The 22,086-nt window shown below is 26.5% G+C and overlaps 1 protein-coding gene across 4 annotated transcripts; it reads right to left on the bottom strand.

The window, feature by feature from the left end:
• On the bottom strand, nt 1–21,221 carry LOC126845605 (uncharacterized). Of its 4 annotated transcripts, none has more exons than XM_050584357.1 (5): nt 21,001–21,217; nt 20,495–20,642; nt 18,954–19,021; nt 18,498–18,648; nt 1–122 (listed from the first exon to the last, which is right to left on the bottom strand). In XM_050584357.1, exons 1-5 carry the CDS (start codon nt 21,085–21,087, stop codon nt 52–54), a joined length of 525 nt encoding a protein of 174 aa, XP_050440314.1. In that variant the 5' UTR covers nt 21,088–21,217; the 3' UTR covers nt 1–51. The 4 variants fall into 4 exon arrangements, with proteins under 4 accessions (XP_050440314.1, XP_050440315.1, XP_050440313.1 ...); XM_050584358.1 differs by lacking the exons at nt 18,498–18,648; nt 18,954–19,021; nt 20,495–20,642 and adding exons at nt 403–553; nt 801–868; nt 2,286–2,433 and having other exon boundaries at nt 37–122; nt 21,001–21,221; XM_050584356.1 differs by lacking the exons at nt 18,498–18,648; nt 18,954–19,021; nt 20,495–20,642; nt 21,001–21,217 and adding exons at nt 403–553; nt 801–868; nt 2,286–2,433; nt 2,792–3,010 and having other exon boundaries at nt 37–122.
• Between the last annotated feature and the right edge of the window lie 865 nt (nt 21,222–22,086).

Below are 22,086 nucleotides of genomic sequence, written 5' to 3'. Positions count from 1 at the left end.
CTACATTTTTGTATGTGTCATACTATATAGTACACACACGCATTAATTTTATTAATTGAAATTTAATTTTTCACTAATGTTGCGAATCATATCATCTTTTGTCCAAAAAAGAAACATGAGTCCTGAAAGTACAAAGTATTATACATTTTTTAATCAAACGAATCAGGCCAATTCAACGACAAATATATTGAGAAAAAATATGTTTTCCACTTGCAGAAGATTATTTTTTCAAATTTTCGTAATTGAAGAATAATAATGTAAAATTACATGATACATTTCATTTTTATAAAAAAGTATATAATTTATAGTTGTGCAATTAATGATAGACTATATTATTAAAATGTCTAATTTTTAAAAATTTTTCTCAACATATTTATTAAATATTTTTCTATTGTTTATTACTTATCATTTCCACTATCAATAGTTGAAATGTAGAAGGGGCTGTATCCCTATGCCTAGCTTGTGCTGCTGCTTGAATGAGAAAACCTGCTTGAACAAATTTTATTTCTTCCTTATAAGTTGGGTGGCTATCGTATAAAGCTCTTATATACTCCTATTGTAATAAGAATAAGATAAGACATTAAAATGTGCATTACAATTTACAAATAAAACATTTTTAGCAAAATAATAGGAACGTTTACATTTTGCATATTTAACAGGAATAATCAAAGACACTTATTATACTTATAAGAATAAATAAAACCAATTTGCATAGAATAATTGAAAGTTTGAATACTTCAAATAAACCTAATCTAACCAACCTTTAAATTGTAATATAGTAATTTTAGTTTTATATTTACCGCCGATTCATTGTCACCTAGAATCATTCGAGTGTAAGTTACAATATCTTCTTTCGTTAAAAAGGAGTCTGAAAGAATACAATTGTATATATATTTTTAAAAATGACATACGGCAAATTTAACAGCAAAGAATTTGAGTGTAATATTGTGTTACAACATTTTTATTTTTAATATTATAGCAACTCTGTAAATTAAAAATTTTATCTAGTTAGTACTTGGTGGGAGGGGGCGGTAAATTGAAAAGTTTACTTCTTAACAGTTTAAATTTAAAAAACAAACCATACGAGTTTTAATGTGTGTACTAGTCCTCTAGGATAAAACTACTTTGAAAAAAACGCATTGATGCTAAATTATAAACATCGCACCTCTCATTGATTAGTTCTTACTAATAAGTAATATATAAAAGTATAATTTATTGTTTTCTCCATTACAGTTTAAGATTTACTTTTAATTTCAATGTTTGATACTCAATTTTTCTTTAGAACAATACAAGAAATAAATATACAATTTGAGGATCTATGTAAAGGTTTGGTTTTGTACATTGTCAAGCTAGTAAAATAGAAGTATATTAGAGCTATGAAATAGTTTAATCTATGAAGTATAAAAAGTTAGTGTGCGATTACTCTAATGAAAGCACATAATACATAAATATTATTTTTATTGAGAATAAGCGATTATAATTTAAGTTATGGAGTACAAACGGTTGAAACATGAATCACCTACCATTCCAAAAAAATTTAACAAGGGTTTAATTATGTGTTATTTGGGCCACAATGATTTTGACGGGAAGTCACAGGTTTACAGGAATTATTACAACTAAAAGTATTAAAATCACTTTCAAATAAACACTACGATGCGAATCAGTAGTTAGTATCTATAAAATGAAGTGTAATGTTTACAAATTAGCATAAAAGCGTTTGTTTGAAAGTGATTTAATCCGAGAGGACTAGTACAGTAGCGTCGAGGAATAATGTAATCAAAGCATAGCGGGGACGGAGAGGTCACGGGTCTACAGGAAGCTTTATTGATAAACGTCATAAAATCACTTTCAAATAAACACTTTGATGCTATTTGTAACCACAACACCTCACTTTTTTTTTACTATGCTGGTTTATACTATGCTTGGTTTGAATTTTACTGATTTGAAAATACTAACTACTGATTCGCATCGAAGCATTTATTCGAGAGTAATTTTATCATATTGAGTTGTAATAATTCCTCTCAACCTCTGTCCTCCTCGGCCCCACTATGCCCCACCCTACTGTATTGTCTTTTTTTTAAATCTGATTATGTATCTCATGTTTTGCTAATATTTTTGTATGCACCAAAAATGGTTTCATCATTGACAGTTGATTAATTTGTTCGTAATTTACGAATACAATGTACAGTTTTACAAATGATAGATTTGATTATTAAAATGTCTTTTTAATAGGTTTGTACATTTTACTCAACATATTTGTTGAATATTATCATATTATTCATTACTTATTATTCTCGCTTCTACAGCATCACGATCGAAGTAATTTCCATTTGCGCCTGTTTCCGTTTTTACTTGGTCAACTACTTCTAATAGCCCTTGGTATTTCAGGCCACCCCTTATTTTATGCGCATTGACTATTCTTGTTATTGCTTCCTGTTGTTATAAGAATAAAAATCACTCATTAAATTGTATAATACAATTTGTAAGTTAAATTGATCCTTCTTTAACGAAAATAAAAATGCGTAGTTATATATAAAACAGATATATAAAATGGCTTGCAAATTTTTTCAGCATAATAACATAAATTTCATATTAGTTAACGTTTTTTTGTTATTGTTATCAAAAATTGGTTATAAGTGAAAATATTACTTAAAAAACTCTTCGGTGCGAAAATGGAAGTTGTTTAAACATTAAAGTATTTTTCTAAACTATACATTACATTTTGTACACTGTTAAGCAACAATCTTAGGTATTTTATTATTAATAATTAATCAGTACTCGTTATGCTTACAAGTTGATTTTGATTAGGAGGAGCATCTTGACAATTCGAAAAATACAATGCCACGCAAAAAAACAGTATCATGGTTTTTGAAAACATTTTAAATATTCGAACAATAAACTTGGATTTAGAATATTTAACTAAGTTTGTAACTATTGAACCGTGAACTTCGCTTTAAGCAACAGATACTTAAGAACGTTGTTATTTGCGTTGTATGGCATTTATAGTAAACGCAATCCCTAACTGTTATTTTTTATGTACTTACCACATTTTAAAACTGTTTAGTTATGTGTAAAATATATGCATATATTTTCAACGATTATCGGTAGTGCCGCATCTAAAGAACATATTTAGAATAATCTAGACTGGGACAATAGTCAATAACACAAACAAACATATTTCTTAAAATTTTGTTGCTAACCTTTTGTTTAAGAAAAACTATGAAAAATAGACCTAATACCTAAAAAGAAGGGTCACATTTTTTTCCCTTTGGATCGATTTACTCGAGTATCATCTCTATATATCCGAAATAGTTTGCGATTATTGGTACTTTGGTGGACCATAAGACTTCTTTGCCCCCAAAAACTAACATAATCGAAAAAAAATTTGCCGGATTTTAAACTTCGAACTTTAACTCACTAGATCTTATTGAAAAACGGTCGGATCGAAGCGCAATTTTTATAGAACATTTATAAGGCATGTCTCTATCCCCAAATAGCCACAAATCAAATTTCGATAGCCCTGCATCCTGCCCCCTCCCCCCAAATGTTAAAATTGTTTTGGTTTGAAACTAAAGAGCTGAAGATAGGTCTATATATATCTGTAACTTGTAAAAAAAGATATAAAACAAAATCATATTTTTTTTTAAACATGTCTATGTAAGATATACAAATGTTAAATGGATTACCCTGTGCCAATATGAAATACGAAAAGTAAACATATACATATACTATTGCAATTGACAATAAAATATTATAATTCCCAGAAGACTATACAGGGTGATATTTTTATCATAAGCCCTTCAATATGTCATAGGGTTTAATAAGAAATTAAAATTTTTTTTTCATATTGTTTGTATACAATCTGATCTAAATTTTTCACAAATTTTGTAATTTTTACCCTCCCTTCCAACTTAGTTATTTTTTTATATCAACTTTTCAAACTTAAATGGTAACGTATATATTTTATTTCTTTTTTAAATTGAGAATTATGTATAACAAATGTTGACTGGTCGATAACTAGTTTCAGATAACTATTTTTAAAGTTATAAGGGTTTTAAGACTAGGATGGGAGGAGAAGTGCGGTTAGGAAAGGCGCGTAGTTAAAAATAATACTCCACTCCACCTTCCTCTTGCCTTAAACTTGAAACTTAAATAACTTCAAAAATAGTTATCCGAAACTGGTTATCGACCAGTCCAAGTTTTTAGTACATTATTCTCAGCTTAAAACTTTAATAAAATATATACGTTACTATTTAAGTTTCTAAAGTTGTTATCAAAAAAACTAAGTTGGGAGGGGGGTAAAAACAAAAAAAATTGTGAAAATTGAGATCACATTATATAAAAACAATATTAAAAAAAAATTTGTAATTTGTTTGTAAGCCCTATAAGATGTTGAGTGGCTCGTGATAAAAAAATCACTCTGTACTATAATGCAATGGAGATCAGGCTGTAATGTCAAAACACGAGTAAAAACGTTGAGTAATTTTCTGTTTAAGAGACATGGTGTAGTGCAGTGGACACCTCAGCTGCCACGAAGAACCTGAGGTTAAGCTGTGTCCAACAACACAAATCAACCAACAGCGTATTGTGTTACCTATAAATTAAGGTGATTAAGCGACTATACCAAAAAAACAAAGTTGGTCCAACCAAATTTATGGTTAATTTAATGGCATAACACATTTCTAGTTGGACTGACTTATTAAAAACTTGATCCTACTTAAAGTACGCATACTATAGTGGCACAATACATTTCTAGTTAAATAACTAAATAACAAGTTGTTCTACCAAAACATTTAATTAGGCCAACTAAAAATAATCGTGTCCCTACATTAACCATAGTTTAAGTTAGACCAACTCTATTATATTTTTTCTGTGTAGGAGGATGGTATGCAAATCAATTATAAAGATATATCGAATACTAGCCAAATTACCCGGCGTTTTCCGAAGAAATATTGTGATTAGATAACCATCATCACACGACGCCAAATTAATTTAGGTTCTCGTACGCACCCTCCCCCATTGTTACGTCATCGTGCTGATGGGTATGTCGAACCCCTCCCTCCCGTCTAATTTTAAGGAAATATATAAAGGCAACCAGTGCGACGTAATTCACAGTGTCTATATATTTGTTGTCCAACTATGTTTTGCAACACTCTTTTTGGGGGTAACTCACTGTAGAAGCAATGTCTTTTTAAGTGTAAATCAACCAAAATAACGTTTATAATAAAGCTTTAACCCTGCATTAGTCGCGCGGTGTAAAATCGCATGAGTAGTCGCGCGTCTACATATGTAGAAAAATTACAATTTTGCCAATTAAAATGTATTATTGCAACATAAATTAATGATTTGACCACATTATTCAATTCTCATATATATTGTGTATTTCCTATCAATGTTGTACAATATTAAGTAATTTAATACATATAAAAGGAACTGTAACAATTTAAAGGAGAATAAATAAAACAATATTTTTAAAATACATATTTTTACACATATATATATATATATATATATATATATATATATATATATATATACATATTTATATACATATATATATATATATATATATATATATTTATTATGTATATGTATAGTATATATATAGTATAATAAAGTGTATAACATCAATACATAACATTTAAAATATACCCATAAACGTACAATGTATAAAAATGTTGTACCTGAGTAGTCGCGTAATCTACAATAGTAGAATATGCAACTTTATCGCTCAATATACAGAATTACACAAAAAATAAAGTCCGAAATCTTAACAGATATCAAAAATACAATATCATTTAAAGGTATAATAATTATCATTGTGATAAAGAAATCCTAAAACCATTTAAAATAAAATTGATTATCGGTGTTCTACAATAGTAGTACGCGAGACCCTTGAAATAAAAAAAATAAATATCTATATCTAATTCAAATTTTGTCTCTGAGCCCTTACAGGTCTGTTGTGATTCTTAAAACGTAACAACACAGAATTAAAAATAATAGTATAAAAATAATAATTGATATGAAAGCTTATGATAATAAATAATATAAAAGATGAGCAAATATCACAAAAATTATATGTTTAACATATTATCACAAATATTATAATCATGATAAAAATATAAATAGCTAGCGATCTCTTCCATTGGAAAGGATCATTTGATAGTACAATGTGTATGCGAGCAATAAAAATTGAATTGCCATTTGCAGAACCAGTAAAAATGTTAGCTTCTATAAGATTTTTCTGAAAAGCAATTACACGCAGACGTGTACCATTGCATAACTTAGGTGGGCAAAGATTTCTTAAAATCATTATTGGAGTAATTATTTTTGAAAAAAAACGTCTTATCCTAAATGTATTATGTGTATTCAACATAAAACATATATTTGAGATATCTATACCATTGATTTGTGTACCGTTCTCCTAGAGAGAAAAAATTTATATTTGGTCCGACTTCAACTATAGTTAAATTTGCAAATTTAGTAATTGTAAAAGTTTTTAAAAAAGGAAAACTAAAAATTAGAATTATTTTCAGGAAAAAAGTGTTTTATACTTAATGTATTTTGGGTATATAGCATAAGACATATTTTTAAATCTATACCATTGCTATGTTTACTACCCTCTTCCACAGAAAAAATATATTATTGGTCCAATTTAAACTATATTAAGACAAGATTAGCTTTTATAAGGCCGACATAAATGTTTTGTTAATTAGTTATTTGAACTAGAAATGAATTCGGCCCCTATACTATTTGTACTTTTAGTGGGGTCAAATTTTTAAAAACTCAGTACAACTATAAATGTATTGTGTCCTCAAACTAACCATCATTTTGGTTGGACCGACATTGTTTTTTTTAGAACGTAACTTATTCACCTTAATGTATATGTTAAATTATTTATTTAAACATCTTGACTCATTTTTTCGAAAATAATTATGAATATTTAAAATATTCTACAATTATTTCATGCAACGATAACCAAAATTGTTTACTGCCAATGATATATTTTATCCGACTTAAGTGTTCTTAGAAACATGGTATTATGTGCTGTTATTTTCCAAATATGATTGCCATTTGCGTCATACATTAAAAAAAATCTGTTTCTATATAGTTTGAATAACATTTGTTAAATAATGTATATTATATTCAATTGAATATTTTTTTGACACATAAGTTTGCAAATTTAGTAATTGTAAATGTTTTTTAAAAAGGAAAATTAAAAATTAGTATTATTTTAAAAAAAAAAAGTGTTTTTTTCTTAATGTATTATGTGTATTCCACATAAAACATTTATTTGATATATCTATACCATTGATTTGAATACCGTCCTCCTAGAGAGAAATATATATAGTTGATCCCACTTAAAATATGGTTCATGTAGGGACACGATTAATTTATAGTTGGCCCAATTAAATATTTTATTAGAACAACTTGTTATTTAGATATATAAACTAAAATAGTATTAAGTCCCTATAATATGCGTATTTTTAGTGGGATCATATTTTTAATAACTCAGTACAACTAGAAATGTATTGTGCCCTCAAGTTAACCATAAATTTGGTTGGACCGACATTGTTTTTTGTAGAACGTAACTTATTCACCTTATTTTATAGGTTAATTTATATTTAAACATTTTGAAATAATAATTGTGTTCGAAAAACTTGGAGTATTTAATTTTTTTTAACAATATTTTCATGCATAGCTAACCAAAATTGTTTACTGTCAAAGAAATAATTCATCCGGCTCAAGTGTTTTTAGAAACATGGTATTATGTGCTGTTATTTTCCAAATATGATTGCCATTTGCGTCATACTTTAATAAATCTGTTTCTATATAGTTTGAATAACATTTGTTAAATAATGTATATTATGTTCAATTGAATATTTTTTTGACACATAAGTTTGCAAATTTAGTAATTGTAAATGTTTTTTAAAAGGGAAATTTAAAAATTAGTATTGTTTAAAAAAAAAAAAAGTGTTTTTTCCTTAATGTATTATGTGTATTCCACATAAAACATTTATTTGATATATCTATACCATTGATTTGAATACCGTCCTCCTAGAGAGAAATATATATAGTTGATCCCACTTAAAATATGGTTCATGTAGGGACACGATTAATTTATAGTTGGCCCAATTAAATATTTTATTAGAACAACTTGTTATTTAGATATATAAACTAAAATAGTATTAAGTCCCTATAATATGCGTATTTTTAGTGGGATCATATTTTTAATAACTCAGTACAACTAGAAATGTATTGTGCCCTCAAGTTAACCATAAATTTGATTGGACCGACATTGTTTTTTGTATAACGTAACTTATTCACCTTATTTTATAGGTTAAATTATATTTCAACATTTTGAAATAATAATTGTGTTTGAAAAACTTGGAATATTAATTATTTTTAACAATATTTACATGCATAGCTAACTAAAATTGTTTACTGTCAAAGATATAATTCATCCGGATCAAGTGTTTTAGAAACATCGTATTATGTGCTGTTTTTTTCCAAATATTATTGCCATTTGCGTCATACTTTAATAAATCTGTTTCTATATACTTTGAATAACATTTGTTAAATAATGTATATTATGTTCAATTGAATATTTTTTTGACACATAAGTTTGCAAATTTAGTAATTGTAAATGTTTTTTAAAAGGGAAAATTAAAAATTAGTATTATTTAAAAAAAAAAAAGTGTTTTTTCCTTAATGTATTATGTGTATTCCACATAAAACATTTATTTGATATATCTATACCATTGATTTGAATACCGTCCTCCTAGAGAGAAATATATATAGTTGATCCCACTTAAAATATGGTTCATGTAGGGACACGATTAATTTATAGTTGGCCCAATTAAATATTTTATTAGAACAACTTGTTATTTAGATATATAAACTAAAATAGTATTAAGTCCCTATAATATGCGTATTTTTAGTGGGATCATATTTTTAATAACTCAGTACAACTAGAAATGTATTGTGCCCTCAAGTTAACCATAAATTTGATTGGACCGACATTGTTTTTTGTATAACGTAACTTATTCACCTTATTTTATAGGTTAAATTATATTTCAACATTTTGAAATAATAATTGTGTTCGAAAAACTTGGAATATTAATTAATTTTAACAATATTTTCATGCATAGCTAACTAAAATTGTTTACTGTCAAAGATATAATTCATCCGGATCAAGTGTTTTTAGAAACATCGTATTATGTGCTGTTTTTTTCCAAATATTATTGCCATTTGCGTCATACTTTAATAAATCTGTTTCTATATACTTTGAATAACATTTGTTAAATAATGTATATTATGTTCAATTGAATATTTTTTTGACACTTAAGTTTGCAAATTTAGTAATTGTAAATGTTTTTTAAAAGGGAAAATTAAAAATTAGTATTATTTAAAAAAAAAAGTGTTTTTTCCTTAATGTATTATGTGTATTCCACATAAAACATTTATTTGATATATCTATACCATTGATTTGAATACCGTCCTCCTAGAGAGAAATATATATAGTTGATCCCACTTAAAATATGGTTCATGTAGGGACACGATTAATTTATAGTTGGCCCAATTAAATATTTTATAAGAATAACTTGTTATTTAGATATATAAACTAAAATAGTATTAAGTCCCTATAATATGCGTATTTTTAGTGGGGTTCAAATTTTTAATAACTCAGTACAACTAGAAATGTATTGTGCCCTGAAGTTAACCATAAATTTGGTTGGACCGACATTGTTTTTTGTAGAACGTAACTTATTCACCTTATTTTATAGGTTAATTTATATTTAAACATTTTGAAATAATAATTGTGTTCGAAAAACTTGGAGTATTTAATTTTTTTTAACAATATTTTCATGCATAGCTAACCAAAATTGTTTACTGTCAAAGAAATAATTCATCCGGCTCAAGTGTTTTTAGAAACATGGTATTATGTGCTGTTATTTTCCAAATATGATCGCCATTTGCGTCATACTTTAATAAATCTGTTTCTATATAGTTTGAATAACATTTGTTAAATAATGTATATTATGTTCAATTGAATATTTTTTTGACACATAAGTTTGCAAATTTAGTAATTGTAAATGTTTTTTAAAAGGGAAAATTAAAAATTAGTATTGTTTAAAAAAAAAAAAGTGTTTTTTCCTTAATGTATTATGTGTATTCCACATAAAACATTTATTTGATATATCTATACCATTGATTTGAATACCGTCCTCCTAGAGAGAAATATATATAGTTGATCCCACTTAAAATATGGTTCATGTAGGGACACGATTAATTTATAGTTAGCCCAATTAAATATTTTATTAGAATAACTTGTTATTTAGATATATAAACTAAAATAGTATTAAGTCCCTATAATATGCGTATTTTTAGTGGGATCAAATTTTAATAACTCAGTACAACTAGAAATGTATTGTGCTTTCATATTACCCATAAATTTGGTTGGACCGACATTGTTTTTTGTAGAACGTAACTTATTTACCTTATTTTATAGGTTAAATTATATTTCAACATTTTGAAATAATAATTGTGTTCGAAAAACTTGGAATATTAATTATTTTTAACAATATTTTCATGCATAGCTAACTAAAATTGTTTACTGTCAAAGATATAATTCATCCGGATCAAGTGTTTTTAAAAACATCGTATTATGTGCTGTTTTTTCCAAATATTATTGCCATTTGCGTCATACTTTAATAAATCTGTTTCTATATACTTTGAATAACATTTGTTAAATAATGTATATTATGTTCAATTGAATATTTTTTTGACACTTAAGTTTGCAAATTTAGTAATTGTAAATGTTTTTTAAAAGGGAAAATTAAAAATTAGTATTATTTAAAAAAAAAAGTGTTTTTTCCTTAATGTATTATGTGTATTCCACATAAAACATTTATTTGATATATCTATACCATTGATTTGAATACCGTCCTCCTAGAGAGAAATATATATAGTTGATCCCACTTAAAATATGGTTCATGTAGGGACACGATTAATTTATAGTTGGCCCATATAAATATTTTATTAGAATAACTTGTTATTTAGATATATAAACTAAAATAGTATTAAGTCCCTATAATATGCGTATTTTTAGTGGGGTTCAAATTTTTAATAACTCAGTACAACTAGAAATGTATTGTGCCCTCAAGTTAACCATAAATTTGGTTGGACCGACATTGTTTTTTGTAGAACCTAACTTATTCACCTTATTTTATAGGTTAATTTATATTTAAACATTTTGAAATAATAATTGTGTTCGAAAAACTTGGAGTATTTAATTTTTTTTAACAATATTTTCATGCATAGCTAACCAAAATTGTTTACTGTCAAAGAAATAATTCATCCGGCTCAAGTGTTTTTAGAAACATGGTATTATGTGCTGTTATTTTCCAAATATGATTGCCATTTGCGTCATACTTTAATAAATCTGTTTCTATATAGTTTGAATAACATTTGTTAAATAATGTATATTATGTTCAATTGAATATTTTTTTGACACATAAGTTTGCAAATTTAGTAATTGTAAATGTTTTTTAAAAGGGAAAATTAAAAATTAGTATTGTTTAAAAAAAAAAAAGTGTTTTTTCCTTAATGTATTATGTGTATTCCACATAAAACATTTATTTGATATATCTATACCATTGATTTGAATACCGTCCTCCTAGAGAGAAATATATATAGTTGATCCCACTTAAAATATGGTTCATGTAGGGACACGATTAATTTATAGTTAGCCCAATTAAATATTTTATTAGAATAACTTGTTATTTAGATATATAAACTAAAATAGTATTAAGTCCCTATAATATGCGTATTTTTAGTGGGATCAAATTTTAATAACTCAGTACAACTAGAAATGTATTGTGCTTTCATATTACCCATAAATTTGGTTGGACCGACATTGTTTTTTGTAGAACGTAACTTATTTACCTTATTTTATAGGTTAAATTATATTTCAACATTTTGAAATAATAATTGTGTTCGAAAAACTTGGAATATTAATTATTTTTAACAATATTTTCATGCATAGCTAACTAAAATTGTTTACTGTCAAAGATATAATTCATCCGGATCAAGTGTTTTTAAAAACATCGTATTATGTGCTGTTTTTTCCAAATATTATTGCCATTTGCGTCATACTTTAATAAATCTGTTTCTATATACTTTGAATAACATTTGTTAAATAATGTATATTATGTTCAATTGAATATTTTTTTGACACTTAAGTTTGCAAATTTAGTAATTGTAAATGTTTTTTAAAAGGGAAAATTAAAAATTAGTATTATTTAAAAAAAAAAGTGTTTTTTCCTTAATGTATTATGTGTATTCCACATAAAACATTTATTTGATATATCTATACCATTGATTTGAATACCGTCCTCCTAGAGAGAAATATATATAGTTGATCCCACTTAAAATATGGTTCATGTAGGGACACGATTAATTTATAGTTGGCCCATATAAATATTTTATTAGAATAACTTGTTATTTAGATATATAAACTAAAATAGTATTAAGTCCCTATAATATGCGTATTTTTAGTGGGGTTCAAATTTTTAATAACTCAGTACAACTAGAAATGTATTGTGCCCTCAAGTTAACCATAAATTTGGTTGGACCGACATTGTTTTTTGTAGAACCTAACTTATTCACCTTATTTTATAGGTTAATTTATATTTAAACATTTTGAAATAATAATTGTGTTCGAAAAACTTGGAGTATTTAATTTTTTTTAACAATATTTTCATGCATAGCTAACCAAAATTGTTTACTGTCAAAGAAATAATTCATCCGGCTCAAGTGTTTTTAGAAACATGGTATTATGTGCTGTTATTTTCCAAATATGATTGCCATTTGCGTCATACTTTAATAAATCTGTTTCTATATAGTTTGAATAACATTTGTTAAATAATGTATATTATGTTCAATTGAATATTTTTTTGACACATAAGTTTGCAAATTTAGTAATTGTAAATGTTTTTTAAAAGGGAAAATTAAAAATTAGTATTGTTTAAAAAAAAAAAAAGTGTTTTTTCCTTAATGTATTATGTGTATTCCACATAAAACATTTATTTGATATATCTATACCATTGATTTGAATACCGTCCTCCTAGAGAGAAATATATATAGTTGATCCCACTTAAAATATGGTTCATGTAGGGACACGATTAATTTATAGTTGGCCCAATTAAATATTTTATTAGAATAACTTGTTATTTAGATATATAAACTAAAATAGTATTAAGTCCCTATAATATGCGTATTTTTAGTGGGATCAAATTTTAATAACTCAGTACAACTAGAAATGTATTGTGCTTTCATATTACCCATAAATTTGGTTGGACCGACATTGTTTTTTGTAGAACGTAACTTATTTACCTTATTTTATAGGTTAAATTATATTTCAACATTTTGAAATAATAATTGTGTTCGAAAAACTTGGAATATTAATTATTTTTAACAATATTTTCATGCATAGCTAACTAAAATTGTTTACTGTCAAAGATATAATTCATCCGGATCAAGTGTTTTTAGAAACATCGTATTATGTGCTGTTTTTTCCAAATATTATTGCCATTTGCGTCATACTTTAATAAATCTGTTTCTATATACTTTGAATAACATTTGTTAAATAATGTATATTATGTTCAATTGAATATTAAAAGTTAAATAATATATTTAAACATTTTGACTTATTTTTTTCAAAAAATATCAGGAATATTTAAAATATTCCACAATTATTTCATGTAACTATAACCAAAATTGTTTATTTCTAATGAAATGTTATTTCAGGTTTCCGTGTTTTGTAAGAACACGGTATTATGTGCTGTTTTTTTCCAAATAATAATGCCTTTGGCGTCATATTTATAAAAATATGTTTGTATATAGTTTGAATAACATTTGTTAAATAGTGTATATTATATTCAATTGAATATTTTTTTGACATATATGTTTGGAAATTTAGTAATTGTAGATGTTTTTAAATGGGAAAACCAAAACTTAGAATTTTTTTAGAAAAAATAAGTGGTTTATCCTTAATGTATCTACACCATTGATTTGTATACTACCCTACTCTACAGAAAAAGTATATTATTGGTCCAATTTGAACTGTATTAATGTACAGACAAGATAAATTTTTAGATAACCCAATTAAATGTTTTGTTAGAACAACTTGTTATTTAGTTATTTGAACAAGAAATTTGATGAGCCCCTATTATGTGCTTACTTTTAGTGGGATCACATTTTAAATAAGTCAGTCCAACTAGAATCGTATCGTGCCCTCATGTAACCATGGTTTTAGTTGGACCAACTTAATATTTTGAAGAGGGTAGCTTAATCACCTTAATTTATAGGTTAAATAATATATTTAAACATTTTGACTTATTTTTTTCAAAAAATATCAGGAATATTTAAAATATTCCACAATTATTTCATGCAACGATAACCAAAATTGTTTATTGCTAATGAAATGTTATTTCAGGCTTCCGTGTTTTGTAAGAACACGGTATTATGTGCTGTTATTTTCCAAATAATAATGCCTTTGGCGTCATATTTTAAAAAATATGTTTCTATTGTATAGTTTTAATAACATTTGTTAAATAATGTATATTATATTGATTTGTGTACTTCCCTCTTACACAGAAAAAATACATAGTTGGTCCAATTGAACTATATTAATGCAGAGACACGATTATTTTATAGTTTACCCAATTAAATGTTTTGTTAGAAAAACTTGTTATTTAGATATTAAATACATTTTCAAGAAATAATCTTAGGGCCTAAAACCGATGAGAAATTGCAGAAATTTTTTAGTGTCAAAATTTTGATTTTTATTCCAACCAATAAAATGTTATAACTACAGCTGATATTAGTTGTATATTTCTTTAAGTTATACTATTAAATATTATAATTGTAATTAATAGTAATTATCAATTACAACTAAAATATTATGTCGGAATCAGAACAGATACATAATATGTATCTGTATAACTTGTGTAATGTAGAGTTCTACATTTCATATTTTTTTTAAATCATATAAAGACAATCAACAAAAAATAAAAATTGTTTCAAAAAACAACTTGATGTATGACAAAATATAAAAACAGTGAAAAAAAACTTTCAATTGCACCAACGACTTATATGCTATGAGGCATGTGTTATTTGAATTTCGTTTAGATGCTCATCGAAAGTCGAAAAATAATGTTCAATTCAAATTTTAATTATTTTCATAGATACTTTATTGCTATTGACCCTATTATTATTACAATAAAGTTCTACAATACATTTAAACGTTTTAAAACACAAGCAACAAAACAAAATTTTTTATAAAATACAGCTTGATACTGTACGACAATCATAACAGAAAACAATTTTGTTTCAAAAAAATATCACTATAAAATTATATTTTTTTTTTAGATATGTTAAAACATAAAAACTTAATAAACAGTTGTTGTTAGCAAATAGTCTATTTAATGCTTTACAATTTGGTTCTATTTTTACTTTGTTTTTTTAGTCCAAATTATGTCTTAAATTGTTACATTGCAACAGTCGTTGTAAAAACGACATGTTAACTTTGCTAACAACATATTTCAATGTTAAAATATAATCGTGCAATATAAAACCATATAAATTGTCGAAAAATATTGCGTAAGTCTTAAAAAAAGTATTGATAGCATTGTTGCCAAAAAAAAAATATTTAATCTAAAATTTCCTTTTAAATGCAATACATAAAATAAGAATAATTAGACATATCAAGATATTTGCTAATATTATTGAAACATCGAGATTCTACCGTGCAAGAAATAAAATAGGCCAAACATTTAAATACAGAAACAACTGCATAACAAAATATGTTAAGAAAAACACTTCGGTTTTGATAAAAAAAAAAAATAATAATAAAACCATACAAATCGTTTTCGTAAAATACGAAGTTTCTTATAATATTCAATGTTTGTGATACCTTTTGGAACTTACCATTCGTTTAACTTTGTTATGGTGCAGTGGGGGGGGGGGAGGATCACACTCACGACTGTCTGCCTTCTAAGGCTTAATTAAACACAGCCTTCGCTATACAATATTTAGATACGCGGTCAGTGGAGACAAAAAAAGCTTGTTTATTTCAGTTGTTTACACTGTCTCAATCAATGCAGATAACATTTTATCTTATTAAAAAAAAAAACTACTATAAAACTATACACACTATTTTGTAAAACTAACATTTCTTATTATGTTAAAACATAAAGGATTATAATACAAATTAAGTAAACAAATATTATAATAAACGTATCTCTAGACTTTGTACGGTGAATATAAATGACGATTTAAGGATCGGCCAACAGAAAGCGGACATGTCCGTCAACTAGTCCGTTGGTCCACTGCGGACTAGGATAGTCAAATAGAATGCGGACAAGTGTGAGCGAACCAGTGTGAAAATTGCCACTACCAAGAGTGTACTGCTGGTTGTTTTTTATTTTTCACTTTTTTATCTCACGTTTTCTGTTTTCATTTTATTTTACAAAATGTCTAGCAGTTCTTCTGACAAAGAAGAATTGCTTCTTCTGCTTACCTTGAGTCCAGCAAGACGAAAAAAAGAAAATGGGTACATGAACTAAATAAAAAAAGAATATAATTTGGGGAGTTTCACCGACTATGCTGTATTCCCAACGTTCAAACTAGAACTGAACTAAATTGAATTCAATAATTTAAGAGGTCATATTTTTATGAATTGTTTTAAGCCAGATTTTAAATACTAAAATATTAGCCAGAAACTTGATGTTTTAATATACTAGCCACTTTATATATTAGCTTGTTAATATACTATATCATTATCTATCTATGATTGTCTATAATTTCACCACTACTTTAAATTAATTTGGTACTTCAACGAGACATGAAAATGCTCTTTCGTGGTTGCAGACTCAGCTGAAAATGTTTTATTAAATTTTACATTTTTGTGAAGTGTTGAAACCAGTCAAAAGACAGATCAATTCGGCAAAAGCCTTTAATATAAATTTATAATTTACAATTTGTATTTAATACTTATTATAATTAACTAACATAATACTACTACTTTTCCTAAACATCGATACAACGATTATAATTTATGTTTTGTCCATTATTGGATATAACTATACGAGTGATGTGAACTGTTTGAATATCAATAACTATTAATTAAAAAAGCCAGTACAGTCAAGGCTTAGTGAGAACAGAGAATAGTAGGGAGACTCAGTCTGTTGTTAGCGCTGAAGATGACAACATCGTTGTCGTAACACGTGTACGCAAGAAGTGTATAATTTTTATGGTCTAGGGTTCAAGTAGATTTTATATCTTTACTATTTAAATTATTGATTCACTCATACAGAGCAACCTAGAAATTAACTACGGTCAAAGTGTGATTTTCTTGTGAAAGGAATATCACGAGAGTGAAAATTGTGTATTACATAGCCCCGTTATCGTAGGTCTTTCTGCAGTCTAAATTCTAGTCCTTAAAATCAAAACCTTTACACGCAAAATATAAATATAGAAAAAGTCGCCAACTCTTCTAGTGGAATAGCTTTTTGATATTTTTTTGGTTTGTTCATGTTTATCGTTAGTACTTTATCTTTATAACAGCCCATACAAATTTAGAACTAATTCGACTATTTTTGTTGAAGAATCATGGGTTATAAACACCAAAAAGTCTCAAAAATTTTAAAATTCATATGAGATATCCTGTATGTATTGGTTTATAATGAATACACAATAATACTAATATTAATGAAATATATTGTAGCCTAGAAAAGTGCTAATGGTAATATTTTAGCTTTGATACGAGTTTGAGAACGCATTAGTCATACGATGAATGATGATGTGTTTTTATTCTGATCTAAAGTCTAAACACAACACTTCAAAAAGTAAACTATTAAAATAGTTTACACCTCATTTCAAAAACGGATTTAAATTAGGAATGGATTATTTTTATTTTTTTTTAATGTAAATGTTGTTATAACTTCAATATTATCCAGTTGAGTTATAGGAAGTAATAAAATAAATACTAACGAAATGTAAGAGCAAAATGATTTATTAATCAATCAAGACTACATTTTTGTATGTGTCATACTATATAGTACACACACGCATTAATTTTATTAATTGAAATTTAATTTTTCACTAATGTTGCGAATCATATCATCTTTTGTCCAAAAAAGAAACGTGAGTCCTAAAAGTACAAAGTATTATACATTTTTTAATCAAACGAATCAGGCCAATTCAACGACAAATATATTGAGAAAAAATATGTTTTCCACTTGCAGAAGATTATTTGTTCAAATTTTCGTAATTGAAGAATAATAATGTAAAATTACATGATACATTTCATTTTTATAAAAAAGTATATAATTTATAGTTGTGCAATTAATGATAGACTATATTATTAAAATGTCTAATTTTTAAAAATTTTTCTCAACATATTTATTAAATATTTTTCTATTGTTTATTACTTATCATTTCCGCTATCAATAGTTGAAATGTAGAAGGGGCTGTATCCCTATGCCTAGCTTGTGCTGCTGCTTGAATGAGAAAACCTGCTTGAACAAATTTTATTTCTTCCTTATAAGTTGGTTGGCCATCGTATAAAGCTCTTATATACTCCTATTGTTATAAGAATAAGAATAGACATTAAAATGTGCATTACAATTTACAAATAAAACATTTTTAGCAAAATAATAGGAACGTTAAAAATATAGGATTAATTTTCTAAGACATTAATTTACATTTTGCATATTTAACAGCAATAATCAAAGAAACGTATTTATCATACATTTTATACACTTATTATACTTATAAGAATAAATAAAACCAATTTGCATAGAATAATTGAAAGTTTGAATACTTCAAATAAACCTAATCTAACCAACCTTTAAATTGTAATATAGTAATTTTAGTTTTATATTTACCGCCGATTCATTGTCACCTAGAATCATTCGAGTGTAAGTTACAATATCTTCTTTCGTTAAAAAGGAGTCTGAAAGAATACAATTGTATATATATTTTTAAAAAATGACATACGGTAAATTTAACAGCAAAAAATTTGAGTGTAATATTGTGTTACAACATTTTTATTTTTAATATTATAGCAACTCTGTAAATTAAAAATTTTATCTAGTTAGTACTTGGTGGGAGGGGGCGGTAAATTGAAAAGTTTACTTCTTAACAGTTTAAATTTAAAAAACAAACCATACGAGTTTTAATGTGTGTACTAGTCCTCTAGGATAAAACTACTTTGAAAAAAACGCATTGATGCTAAATTATAAACATCGCACCTCTCATTGATTAGTTCTTACTAATAAGTAATATATAAAAGTATAATTTATTGTTTTCTCCATTACAGTTTAAGATTTACTTTTAATTTCAATGTTTGATACTCAATTTTTCTTTAGAACAATACAAGAAATAAATATACAATTTGAGGATCTATGTAAAGGTTTGGTTTTGTACATTGTCAAGCTAATAAAATAGAAGTATATTAGAGCTATGAAAGAGTATAATCTATGAAGTATAAAGAGTTAGTGTGCGATTACTCTAATGAAAGTACATAATACATAAATATTATTTTTATTGAGAATAAGTGATTATAATTTAAGTTTTGGAGTACAAACGGTTAAAACATGAATCACCTACCATTCCAAATAAATTTAACAAGGGTTTAATTATTTGTCATTTGGGCCACAATGATTTTGACGGGAAGTCACAGGTTTACAGGAATTATTACAACTAAAAGTATTAAAATCACTTTCAAATAAACACTTCGATGCGAATCAGTAGCTAGTATCTTTAAATCAGTAAAGTCTAAACCAAGCACAGTATAAACAAGCATAGTAAAAAAGAGTTAAAATGAAGTGTAGTGTTTATAAATTAGCATCAAAGCGTTTGTTTGAAAGTAATTTAATCCGAGAGGACTAGTACAGTAGCGTCGAGGAATAATGTAATCAAAGCATAGCGGGGACGGAGAGGTCACGGGTCTACAGGAAGCTTTATTGATAAACGTCATAAAATCACTTTCAAATAAACACTTTGATGCTATTTGTAACCACAACACCTCACTTTTTTTTTACTATGCTGGTTTATACTATGCTTGGTTTGAATTTTACTGATTTGAAAATACTAACTACTGATTCGCATCGAAGCATTTATTCGAGAGTAATTTTATCATATTGAGTTGTAATAATTCCTCTCAACCTCTGTCCTCCTCGGCCCCACTATGCCCCACCCTACTGTATTGTCTTTTTTTTAAATCTGATTATGTATCTCATGTTTTGCTAATATTTTTGTATGCACCAAAAATGGTTTCATCATTGACAGTTGATTAATTTGTTCGTAATTTACGAATACAATGTACAGTTTTACAAATGATAGATTTGATTATTAAAATGTCTTTTTAATAGGTTTGTACATTTTACTCAACATATTTGTTGAATATTATCATATTATTCATTACTTATTATTCTCGCTTCTACAGCATCACGATCGAAGTAATTTCCATTTGCGCCTGTTTCCGTTTTTACTTGGTCAACTACTTCTAATAGCCCTTGGTATTTCAGGCCACCCCTTATTTTATGCGCATTGACTATTCTTGTTATTGCTTCCTGTTGTTATAAGAATAAAAATCACTCATTAAATTGTATAATACAATTTGTAAGTTAAATTGATCCTTCTTTAACGAAAATAAAAATGCGTAGTTATATATAAAACAGATATATAAAATGGCTTGCAAATTTTTTCAGCATAATAACATAAATTTCATATTAGTTAACGTTTTTTTGTTATTGTTATCAAAAATTGGTTATAAGTGAAAATATTACTTAAAAAACTCTTCGGTGCGAAAATGGAAGTTGTTTAAACATTAAAGTATTTTTCTAAACTATACATTACATTTTGTACACTGTTAAGCAACAATCTTAGGTATTTTATTATTAATAATTAATCAGTACTCGTTATGCTTACAAGTTGATTTTGATTAGGAGGAGCATCTTGACAATTCGAAAAATACAATGCCACGCAAAAAAACAGTATCATGGTTTTTGAAAACATTTTAAATATTCGAACAATAAACTTGGATTTAGAATATTTAACTAAGTTTGTAACTATTGAACCGTGAACTTCGCTTTAAGCAACAGATACTTAAGAACGTTGTTATTTGCGTTGTATGGCATTTATAGTAAACGCAATCCCTAACTGTTATTTTTTATGTACTTACCACATTTTAAAACTGTTTAGTTATGTGTAAAATATATGCATATATTTTCAACGATTATCGGTAGTGCCGCATCTAAAGAACATATTTAGAATAATCTAGACTGGGACAATAGTCAATAACACAAACAAACATATTTCTTAAAATTTTGTTGCTAACCTTTTGTTTAAGAAAAACTATGAAAAATAGACCTAATACCTAAAAAGAAGGGTCACATTTTTTTCCCTTTGGATCGATTTACTCGAGTATCATCTCTATATATCCGAAATAGTTTGCGATTATTGGTACTTTGGTGGACCATAAGACTTCTTTGCCCCCAAAAACTAACATAATCGAAAAAAAATTTGCCGGATTTTAAACTTCGAACTTTAACTCACTAGATCTTATTGAAAAACGGTCGGATCGAAGCGCAATTTTTATAGAACATTTATAAGGCATGTCTCTATCCCCAAATAGCCACAAATCAAATTTCGATAGCCCTGCATCCTGCCCCCTCCCCCCAAATGTTAAAATTGTTTTGGTTTGAAACTAAAGAGCTGAAGATAGGTCTATATATATCTGTAACTTGTAAAAAAAGATATAAAACAAAATCATATTTTTTTTTAAACATGTCTATGTAAGATATACAAATGTTAAATGGATTACCCTGTGCCAATATGAAATACGAAAAGTAAACATATACATATACTATTGCAATTGACAATAAAATATTATAATTCCCAGAAGACTATACAGGGTGATATTTTTATCATAAGCCCTTCAATATGTCATAGGGTTTAATAAGAAATTAAAATTTTTTTTTCATATTGTTTGTATACAATCTGATCTAAATTTTT

Source organism: Adelges cooleyi, unplaced genomic scaffold (assembly GCF_023614345.1).
Source record: "Adelges cooleyi isolate 19-005CV unplaced genomic scaffold, UGA_ACOO_1.1 ACOO_flye_CR_arks_rails_tigmint_CR_PRNA_8, whole genome shotgun sequence".
Lineage (NCBI taxonomy): Eukaryota > Metazoa > Arthropoda > Insecta > Hemiptera > Adelgidae > Adelges > Adelges cooleyi.
This window is presented reverse-complemented; position numbering and strand designations above follow the sequence as displayed.